This window comes from Mchenga conophoros, linkage group LG22 (assembly GCF_057382185.1).
Source record: "Mchenga conophoros isolate Kocher_MC1m ecotype Shallow Benthic linkage group LG22, M_conophoros_male_GT1.1, whole genome shotgun sequence".
NCBI classification, from domain to species: domain Eukaryota; kingdom Metazoa; phylum Chordata; class Actinopteri; order Cichliformes; family Cichlidae; genus Mchenga; species Mchenga conophoros.
In genome coordinates this window covers 6,920,608-6,932,396 of record NC_140546.1, presented here as the reverse complement: position 1 = coordinate 6,932,396, position 11,789 = coordinate 6,920,608, and the positions used below count along the sequence as shown (strand labels likewise).

The window sequence follows — 11,789 nt, the reverse complement described above, 5'->3', positions numbered from 1 at the left end:
TTCAAATCGGGCGCTGTAAAGAAGCGGTCGAGGATCGCTTGGATCCGAGCAGTCTCCTCCAGACACTCGGTGAGAGCAGAATCCGCTGGGTCCATGACTGGTCAGTTCGTTCTGTCACGGCGGGGTGCGCCGATGTGTGCGGAAACAGGACCCAAAAGCAGATGATGACGAGGAATAGTAATGATTAACAGAAAAGTGAACCTTTATTGCGATGACGGCAGGAAATGAACCAAGAGACCAAAGCAAACAGGCAAAACACTAAGAAACAAAACACTGAACTGACAAAACACTAAGAAACAAAACACTAAAGGTACTAAGACCAAAAACTATAACTATGACCGAGGTGGAAAAATAAACAGGCTATGACTATGACTCTGGTGAGAATAAACAGACGAACTGACAATGGCATGAAGAAAACAAAAGGCTTAAATACAGACATGAGGTGATCAGGGGAAGTGGCGACACATGGGGGAAAACAGCTGACAGACATAAACCTAATGACAGGACCAGGAGAGGAAAGCTAAATACAATGAACAAAGAACACATGACATTGTCAGAATAAAACAGGAAATGACAACACAACTTAACAGACCTAATACGTGATGAAATAAATAGAAAACCCCAAAACATAGAAAACCCAGGAACAATAACTGCCTAAACTAAAGGCAAATAGGAAATAACACAAACTAATAACATATCAAAAAATACAAAGAAAACTCAGAGTGCTGGGTCGGAGACCCAGCCTGTGACACTTGGAAAGAAAGCTCTAACATGTGTAATCTCAAAGAGTCAAACCATTCTCTGTTGGAGTAATCCTCATGTACTTATTCTATACAGTCTAACCATGTCCTGCCTGTCTTCCTAAATCTTAACTTTACTGCCTGCAAAAAGTTTTTTTTTTTTTTTTGAAGTATTTAATAATCCTAGAGTGAGTATAACGACTGCTCATCTCCCTCCTGTTTGAGACATGGTATAGCCAATGGCTCAAAATAGCAGCAGTCTTATACAAATTATTAGGCAGTACTGGTTTATCACACAGATAAAAAAAATCATCCTGCAAGCTCGCTCCCTCTGCAAGTCACAACTGTTTTCCTGCTGTAGGTGAGTGGGCCTGCATGTCTGCTGATGCTGTACTGATAAAAGGTTAACACCATGTTTAACTACAGCTGCCTCGTTTGTGATCTTATCTGCAAAAACTTTCCCTAATGCAACTGGATCTTTCCCTCACATGTGTGCTGCACATTTACAAACGGCAATTCCACTGGTTAATAACACTGCATCCAGCAGATTTTGCAAGAGTTTGGTGTGTTCTACAGGTTTCCCTGTAGAAGTTGTCACACCTCGTCTCACTCACTGCACTACAAAGAAATGTACAGTAGCAAATGTATACTGCCTATCAGTGTATATTGTCTCTCTACAGCTTTACACGCTTCCGTTAAAGCTAGCATCTCTGCTGCTCAAGCAAATATGAAACATGCTAGTTGTCCTACACAGATAACTCTCTCTCACTGTCTGCTACAGTAAAACCTGTTCTAGTCTGTCCCTCTGCTATTGTAAAACTCAAATCATCAACAAACCAAACCTTTCCCTCAACGAGTGGCACATCTATTAAGTCATCCCTCAGCTTACACGTCTTCTCCTCGCGCTCTCTACACTCATGAGAAGTGCCCTCCTCCGTTGGCAAAAAGGGTTTGACAGATTCAGAATTGTGCACCACTTTATGGTAATGTCAGGGGTTAAGACATTTGTTCACAAGTAAGAGAAATAAGACACTGCAGACCGACTCAGAGAGTTTAAGAACGTGCACACGGGTGAATGCCTCTGAGAAGACAGACACACCGAGAACAGGCTGCTTGCTTTATTTATAGGCCAAAATGGGTTACATAGCACTTCCTCTTTTAACGGAAAGGGGAGAGCTCAGGCATTGTCTCAGCTATCTAACCTCTGCACACAAACTGAAAAATAACGACACAGCAGTATATAATGCTTATCTGACATCACAGACACTGAAGTAAAGAATGCATCGTATATCATGTCTTGTCAAACATCTCAAACACTGAAGTAAGGAATGCATCGTGTTTTGTTTAACAATAGGCTTGGTTATGTGAAAATATATGAACACTTGATTATAAGGCACACTTGATTATATTGTATTTCATAAAAATCCTCTTACATTTCCCTCCTGATGTTAATATATTTCACAGGTTTTAATCAATGCATAGTCACATTTTCAACTTGCATGTCATTTAGTGAAAACATACATGATCATCAGTTAAAATTCATCTTCTTCAAGTTCAATCTCTGCGTGTGGTTCGTATTGGGGTAGGGAGACATATGCTAGTAGTTTTGTGGTGAACATATTGTTTACCATTCTGTGGACACAGGGCAATATGCATGTTGAGAATAAGCAAAGGAGTATGAGCAGTACTCCAACGAGTACTAGTCCTTTCATGAGCAACGTCTTCCATGACCCACTAAGAAGCCATGTGAGCCAGTCCTCTTTACCAGTGATGTAGTCCTGTCGTTGAGCTTGACTCAGTTGTCGCAGCACGTCCAGTGCGTCAGTCATATTGTTGGAGTGCACATTATCAGGAATGTATGTGCAGCAAGTCGTGTTGAAGAGCACACATAAGCCTCCTTTCTCGGCTAGTATCATGTCCAATGCGACTCGGTGTTGCATTATTGTGATGCGCACTGCATCGATTTCTTCATTCTGAGCCTTGTTGATCTTTGTTGAAGCATTCAGAAACAGTCCAAAACGATAGTCTAAAGTCTCTATTCATAGTGCGTGCTTTCCTACTCCGATCCAGGGAAACAAAGCGTGTGTTACCTTCTGGCTGTCGGTCCAGAGTTTGAAGTCATCTGGCACGTCAGTTCCCCAGATCGAGTCGTGAGCTTGCACGTCTGTAGTGCTCCTCTTGCGTCTCGTCTGATGTGGTTCCGCTGTAATTTTGAAGGTGTGGTCAGATACCAGAACAGGGGCGCAGAGTCCGGTGCTGTTTGGTGGTAGCATGAAATAGACTTTCTGGCCACACGCCCAGGCTGCACCCTGCACCCAGTATGTACCTGTTGATGAGCCGTTGCCATCCCAGTCTGGTGCCGTCAGGATCATGGAGCAGTTTCCATTTTGTCCTAATTTCTTCAGACCCTGGGGCGTACCTGTCTGGCCGGTTTCTCCTGTGAAGTTAAAACACACTGGGTGTTGTATGTCGGGTGGCAAGACAACTGAGAATGATTTCAGTTGTTTGTGGCTGACGTTTATATGCACCCAGTAGGCTGCGTCACAGGTGTAGTTTATGTTTGGGTACTGGTGGGTGCAGTTTGTTATGTTGTAGATTAGAGCCTTCACACTCTGTGGGACTATATATTGTGTAGTATTGTGGCATTTGTTGCTGGTTTGGTCCTTTATGGATCCGCCTATTACCATTACAGGTTTTCCTGGTGTTGAGCAGTTCCCGGTAATGGCCTTGTCGTATATGCAGAGGGCTTCAGCCTTGGTCGGGGGTTTTCCATATACCGTGGCATGGAGTGCTGTTGTAGGCAGATGTGAGCAGACGTAGCAGTTTGTGGCATTGCCTTCTCCGTGCACTCTGTCATGGACATACCTGTACCATGCATTGTTCAGCCACGGGTGGTTGTGTTCTTTGTCTATCTCCTTCAGGTGTGAGTTGTCATACGACCATTTTTTCTGCAGGTGGTGCTGTGGGTCTTCGTCCTTCCAGGTGAACATCAGTAGGCTCACTAGGAGCGCTATGCCAGCCACTATGAGGACAAATTTCTTCATGGTGACCTAGTACACCTAAAACCTCTGGTGAGTGGACTACCAGCAAAGTGAAGAGGCGGGATATACCCAATCAGCCCTTCCTCCACCGGTAGATCACCTAGAGATCCAGGGGAACCGGCGTCTAAACGTCTGGATTGTCACTCACTTTTTTACAGTGGCTTTTGGTGGATCCAGGACGGTCGTTCCACAATTTTACAGGCTGTGGGTGTGGTCAGGAGTACTTGGTATGGCCCTTCCCACCTTGGAGAGGCCCAGTTTTTCCTTTGGAGCACCTTGATCAGGATCCAGTCACCTGGGTTCAACCTGCAAGAGACTGGAGAAGATTACTCGGCAGTTGATTGCTTAGTATCACTTCTTTATTCTCAAACAGTTTTGTGATCCATTCTGCCATCGTTGTTTCTGCGGCAGATTTATTGATTGGCTCACTAGTTATTGGCAGAGGAAACGCTCTGCCATGTATGACCTCAAACGGAGTCAGACCACTTGCTCCTTGAGTTATTCTCATCCATAGCTTAACTAAGCTCAAACATTCAGGCCATGGTCTTTTAGTTTCTTCCATACATTTTCTTAATCTCTGTTTAATTCTGCCGTTAGTTCTTTCGACTAATCCTGCACTTTGTGGATGATAAGTACAATGGTGTTTTATGCTAAAACCTAAAGCTTCAGATATTTTACTTATTACTTCATTTACAAAATGTGTGCCATTGTCAGATCGTATTAACCCTTTAAGACCTACCATAGAACCAAGTCCGCCAGAGCTTATATTATATTTTTACATGCTGTGGAGCCATTTTTGGGAGCATTTCAAGTTGCTATACATCAATACAACCATTATAGCCCAGATTTTAATAATATGTATTCATTAAGTGCATAGTAATTACATAAATTGCAAAAAAGTGCAATAAACTACAAAAAAATTGAAAATCGTTTTTGCTTTTTTAACATATATTTGTAGTTAGAGAAATTTAAGAGGCTTATCCCTCAAAACTGTAAATACAAAAAAGTTGCACAAACTAGTTTCCCACCACAGGGAATTTATTTTGAGTGTCTTCATAGTTTTATTTTTGAAATACATCAATTTTTATACACTGCAGGAAAAACGAAAATAAATATTATACTGCAAATTTGCAAAAAAGCAGCATATGCATCAAAATAAACTATTTCCAGCAGTGCAATATGAGTCCTAAGCATCCCAGAAACGACACAGAAAGTCATAAAGTCAAAGATAACTTTTAAAAAGACCAGTATATGCCCTGAGGCCCTGATCATAAAAAAGACTACATTTCCGCGAAAATGACGTCACTTCCGGTTTCGGGCAGGTAATGGCGGAAATGCAAAAGTTCGCGCTGACGTCTATTCCAACGTAGGAAGTCTTATGAACAGCTGATCGGATTGGCAAAGCGTGTTTCTTGAATATTATGTTTTTGTTCCTGCAAGCGCTTTTTATGCAGTTTTTGCAAAGCTTTATGTGGAAGGAAACTGTGACCTAGGACAAGCTGATGGCATAAAATGTAAGTACAACTCCTCCGGTTTCATATGCAAAAAAAATTTTTGCGCTAGCTTACGTGGTTGCAGAGCTACTGGGATTTAAAAATAGTTACGCAAAACAGAGCGTGCCCGCTCCGATCGGCTGTAAAGGGTTAAACTTGGGATGCCATATGTTGGTATAAAATGGTTGCACAAACATTTTGCTACTGAAATTGCATCTGCTTTTTTCACTGGGTATATTTCTGGTCATTTGGAAAATACATCTATTATCACAAGTGCATATTTGGAGGATTGCGATTCGTTTAGTTCTATAAAATCCATGTGGATAGTGTGAAATGGGTGCGGTGGTTTAGGGAAACGCCCTCGCTTTGGTCTTAAATTTCCCTGTGCATTGTGTTTTTGGCAAACCATGCATGTTCTGATAAATTCTTTTGCTGAACTTTCAAAATTTATAGTGTAAAAGTGTGTATTGTATTGTTTATCTATACTATATCTCCCTCCTGTTGACACATGTATTTACTTCATGTGTCACTACAACCGCTGTCCTGTGTAACGACTCTGGTAATATTGGTTTTCCATCACAGACCATTAAGTCATCTTTCAGTTGTGCTCCACATTTCAGCCACTTGTTTTGTTCAGTGATTGTTGCAGCTTGTTGTTCGGTTTTTAGAACATTAGGTGGTATTTGTGGGCAGCAGTCGGATACTAGTAGCTCTGCCAATTGTTGTGCAGCCTGTTTTGCTGCTTGATCTGCAAAATTATTTCCTTTTGTGACAATAAAATTGTCTTTTTGATGTGCTGCACATTTGCGAAGTGCCAATTGTTCTGGCAAGGTGATCACTTCTAATAAGATTTTTAATAAGCTGCCGTGTTTCACTGGGTTACCCGTAGAGGTAACCATACCTCCGTTATGCCAAATGTTTGCTAAGTGATGCACTGCTGAAAGAACAAACTGGCTGTCAGTGTATATATTTATATTTTGGCCTGTGTGCAATTCATATGCACATATGACTGCTTACGTGCAGCTGACTCTTTTACTGTCTCTGCTGCGGCTACACAGGCTTACACATGCAGGCAGGCCTGATGCAACAGAGTCTAAATTTCACCGGGAATGTTAATGAGCATTGTTTTCCTCCAAACGCTTGTGTTATCGCAGCCTTCATATAACCTGCTCCTCTATCTACACGTAAGTAGAAAGGCTTATTATAGTCAGGCAGTGCTAAAACTGTATCTGTCTGTAATGCCTATTTTTAAATAACTGAATGCTTCTTCTTCTTTTTTCTATTTTTTTTTTCTTCTATAGATGCAACATTACACTTTCACTCAAGACATTTTTAGATGATGTCTAGTTTTTCAAAAAATTCACACATCTTACATATTTCAAACTTTGAAGTTTTTGTTTTGTGTATATATATATTTTCCTAAACTTTGCATTGTTCATAGCTCACAGTTCTAAAACTGGGCATTTGTAAATCATATGCCTAATCACTATGTGTCACCGTAATCCACAAGTATTGGCACAAATTTGTTTCCAAACCAACAAAATAATCCAAAAAACAAAAAAAAAAAAAAAACATACATGAGTCAGGACAAAGAAAAATGCTGCCAGAAACAAAGCAGAAGTGTGAGGGGAAACTGAGCTCACAGACAGCTGCATGTGTTGGCTTTTAATAGCATGCAGCCTCTGCTCTAAAAAAACCAATAAATAAAAAATAAAAGAAAATGTGTAACATGCTCATCAACTTAGCAGTGTCCACACATTTAATTCAGCTTCATAATCCTGTAGGTTTAGTTATTATCTACAGGGTTTGGCTTATTAGTTGTTATTATAGATGTGCTCTGTATCTCAGTAATATTTATCTAGGATAAATGACAGGTTTTCAAGCAGGTTAAGTGCCTCTATGCACCTAATTGGTTTAGATGTTGCCTTTATTTTCTTCATCTCATATTTCATTATACTGAGTTTGAGCAAACCTTAAGCTTGATGCAGACTACTTCATAACAATTGTCCATCTCACATCATACTGGCTAGGATACTTCTTTTCAATATTAATATTATATTTTTATTAATTATTATCATCTTTTTCTGTCTATATAATAACAATAGTATATTACAATATTTTATTAGTGTATATCACTATACTACTACTGAGCCAATTTAATAGTTAGGATCATCTTACTCAGCAAACAGATAATTTATAGTTCATCCAATCTGTACAATTAGCTTTTTCTCTGAACAGGTTTGTGCCTACTTTTAGACTGGTCTTCTGTTTGCCTCATCTCAGATCCAACCTTCAGTCACATTTATTCTCTCTGTTGCATGTCGAACCAAGTAAGGCAAGTTTATTTGTATAGCACAATTCAACAGCAAGGTGATTCAAAGTGCTTTACAGAGACATTAGAAACAAAAACAAATAAAAAGCATGATTTAAAATGTGGCCAACAGTAATGTTTTAATGTTCCTCATTATTAAACATTTGCACATAAATAAGTGACATTATATTCAGTACTTACTTTTAACAGATTACTCCTCGGCCGCTCTGCTTCTGCTGTCTGCAGCAAAATTATCCACACCAACTGCCGCACTATGAATTGTGGGATATGTTGGGCCACGAAGTCTACCCCGCCACATACTTAAAATTCAGGGAAATTTTCATAATTGTCAATTTATATGGCTATAATATCAAACCTGAAAATGATAAATTAATTGACTCTTTAGATACAAGGATTAGTTTTTGGCTCTCTAAATATCCCAGTTCAAATTTAATAATTGGAGCAGATTTTAATGTTTCACTAAATGACACTATAAACAGATGGCCCCCAGCACAACATTTTAGGAATAATTTGAGATTGGAAACATTTATGGATAAATTTAATGTAACTGATATTTGGAGAGACAAATTTCCTGATGATATATCATTTACCTGGAGTAACCAGTCTGGTTCAAGGAAATCGCGTATTGATTTCTGGTTAATATCAAGTAGTCTATCAAAGGACAGTGTCACGGTCCACTCCACTTATGGACCATAGAGCAATATATATTAACCTGCAACTCTTTCCTACTATTGCAATTAATAGATCCTCATATTGGAAATTAAATAGTTCGCTTTTGAGCCACACAATTGTAAAATCTGAAATCATATGACTGTTAAAACACTTTATACACAAGGCTAATATTGAGAATTCCTAGGCAAGGCAAGGCAAGGCAAATTTATTTGTATAGCACAATTCAACAACAAGGTGATTCAAAGTGCTTTACAGAGACATTAGAAACAAAAACAAATAAAAAGCATGATTTAAAATTGATTAAAACAAGCAAACAAACAAACTAACTAAACACACACATTTCACACCTGTTCGCGCGATCTGAACCCTTATCGTAAGGGGAGCTACCAGTCCTTCTGTGGACGAGCTACTTTCTATTATAAATTCCCTGAATTTAAAATACTCTCTAGACCCAGTCTAGACCCAGTTGGGGAGCTACCCAGAGCTCTAATCCCACACCTGTTCGCGCGATCTGAACCCTTATCGTAAGGGGAGCTACCAGTCCTTCTGAGGACGAGCTACTTTCTATTTTAAATTCCCTGAATTTAAAATACTCTCTAGACCCAGTCTAGACCCAGTTGGGGAGCTACCCAGAGCTCTAATCCCACACCTGTTCGCGCGATCTGAACCCTTATCGTAAGGGGAGCTACCAGTCCTTCTGTGGACGAGCTACTTTCTATTTTAAATTCCCTGAATTTAAAATACTCTCTAGACCCAGTCTAGACCCAGTTGGGGAGCTACCCAGAGCTCTAAACCCACTTAACAAACAAACAAACAAACAAACAAACAAACAAACAAACAAACAAACAAAACAGTATATAAAATCAAAACAGATAAAATCAGAAATAGATAAGATCAGTAGTTAGTGTAAGTTTTGAAATTTAAGCTTAAAAGTGTGGATTTGGTGCTTTATTCAAATGCAGCTGAGAATAGGTGAGTCTTCAACCTGGATTTAAATAAACTGAGTGTTTCAGCTGATCTGAGGCTTTCTGGGAGTTTGTTCCAGATATAAGGAGCATAAAAGCTGAATGCAGCTTCTCCGTGTCTGGTTCTGACTCTGGGAACTGATAAAAGACCGGATCCAGATGACCTGAGGGATCTGGAAGGTTCATACTGGGTCAGGAGGTCATTGATGTATTTTGGTCCTAAACCATTCAGAGCTTTATAGGCCAGCATCAGAACTTTAAAGTCTATCCTCTGACGGACAGGCAGCCAGTGTAAAGTAGTTTATTATTATATTTTATTTTGTATCCATCAAGGACTGTGAATGAGCTGCAGTCTCACCCACTTCCAGGATGGAAACATTTATCTTTTCACACACTTTCCTTGGCTGTACAATGATACAGCCTTAATCTACCTTATGCATCTCTCTTTTTTATAGAAAAGGTCTTCATATAAATGATTTCCTTTTATTTATTTCATACAATCTGGGCATGATGGGTCATAAATGCACTGATATTTGCAGCCACGGCCACTATCTCTATGTGACATAAAAAGGGGATCGGTTAGATGCTGTTTTGTCACATGTCCTGAGGCTGATTTCACAATTATAGTGTTTTTTGAAAATGTTACATTTGGGACTTCTACAGTTAAAACAGTTTTACAAGCTCCTGTGTCTCAAAACATTTTTTAACGGCACACCGTTCACATATATTACAACTGTTGGTTTGGCTTCTGACCCTAGCAGCAGTTGTTCTATATTGTAAACTTCCGCTTCATCTGTTTCACTTCCTTCCTCTCGTACTAGTCATTCATCACGTCTTCTACGTCTGTCATCATCACTTTGAAAAGATGCCATTCTGCTAGACGTTTTGCTTTTTTCTTCTGACTTTTTTCCACATATAGCTCTTTTTGCAAAGCGGTTTTTAAAGCATTTATTGAATCAGGGGTGCATTTGCCTTGCCAAGCTGGACAATATATTTTATGTAGATTTCTCCACCTTTTTGCACTGACTATTCCTGCATTTGAACAGTTTTTTTTTCTAACCACTCTTCATCTGCTGTTAATTTTACTTTAGTTTTAGAGTTACCCATTTTGAATTAATTACGTCAGAACTGTGACACCTTCTCTGGCACAAAGGAGGGGGCAGGTGATCAATAACAGGCTTCTACTCACCCACTATTTGAGAGAGCGGTTATTGATTTTACGTGATGACGCACAACCTTAGATTCCCACTCCAACCAGTTCGTGAGTGTACACAGGAAAACAGTTTGAGGAGCGGTTCGACCGCGTATTGGGTCGTAAATGACAACTCACTCCTCTTTGTTGACACAAACAGAGCGCGCTTTTATAATTTTTATTGAGATTTTCCGTATTTTTATTGTGCAACCTTCTACCTGTTCCGTTGCAGCCACTCCCAGAGCGACCGGAACTCGTTCCGTTACAGCTGCTTTCCCAAAGCAACCGGAACTTTTAATAGCGATTTCTAGAATTTCGCTCTTGCCTGTTGTCTCTTAAGTCCCTCTGCCTGTTCCGTTCAGCTGCTTCCCAGAGCAACCGGAACTTTTAATAGCGATTTCTCCTAGTCCCCTTATGGACTGAGAATTTCGCTCTTGGACTGAGATCTGTCGGCGCTAACCAGGTTTACACACTATTTTAAAGGAAAATCTCAATATCAACGTATTTTAGCGCTAGATGGAATGCAGTGTTTCATATTCACCTTACTGTGGCGATGCGTTTTGAATTCAGTTCATCTGGTCCTGGCGCCGTGGGGCCTGTATAAGACGCTGACCGGAGATCGAATGGTCCCGGTTTTTCTCCTTTACTGTGCACAGGTTTTTTCCAGCGCAGGCAACACGACGTCAGGATCGATGAAGACCGTCTGTGGAAAACTAGACGTTAAAAATAACAGTTAGTTCTCCAGCTCGAAGGACCAATTAAATGTCAGGGGTTAAGACATTTGTTCACAAGTAAGAGAAAAAAGACACTGCAGACCGACTCAGAGAGTTTAAGAACGTGCGCACGGGTGTGTGCCTCTCAGCAAAATCACTCACACCCCGAGCACAGGCTGCTTGCTTTATTTATAGGCCAAAATGGGTTACATAGCACTTCCTCTTTTAACGGAAAGGGGAGAGCTCAGGCATTGTCTCAGCTATCTAACCTCTGCACACAAACTGAAAAATAACGACACAGCAGTATATCGTGCTTATCTGACATCACAGACACTGAAGTAAAGAATGCATCGTATATCATGTCTTGTCAAACATCTCAAACACTGAAGTAAGGAATGCATTGTGTTTTGTTTAACAATAGGCTTGGTTATGTGAAAATATATGAACACTTGATTATATTGTATTTCATAAAAATCCTCTATCACAACTCCTCACTGCAGGCATGTCATGTGCCTGCCTGCTTCAAGTCCTCTACCATAATCCCTGTCCCCAAGAAACCTAGGATCACTGGACTAAATGACTACAGACCCGTGGCTCTGACATCTGTGGTCATGAAGTCATTTGAGCGCCTAGTTCTCTCC

The 11,789-nt window shown here is 40.1% G+C and overlaps 1 protein-coding gene across 3 annotated transcripts; it reads right to left on the bottom strand.

Moving 5' to 3' along the window:
* Positions 1-816: 816 nt before the first annotated feature.
* Positions 817-11,282, bottom strand: LOC146548681 (uncharacterized). 3 transcript variants are annotated; one of them, XM_085263087.1, is made up of 2 exons: positions 7,787-11,282; positions 817-4,097 (listed from the first exon to the last, which is right to left on the bottom strand). In XM_085263087.1, the coding sequence occupies exon 2, from the start codon at positions 3,782-3,784 to the stop codon at positions 2,780-2,782; it is 1,005 nt and encodes a 334-aa protein (XP_085119213.1). In that variant the 5' UTR covers positions 3,785-4,097; positions 7,787-11,282; the 3' UTR covers positions 817-2,779. The 3 variants fall into 3 exon arrangements, with proteins under 3 accessions (XP_085119213.1, XP_085119214.1, XP_085119212.1); XM_085263088.1 differs by having other exon boundaries at positions 817-4,087; XM_085263086.1 differs by having other exon boundaries at positions 817-7,905; positions 10,977-11,282.
* Positions 11,283-11,789: the final 507 nt, after the last annotated feature.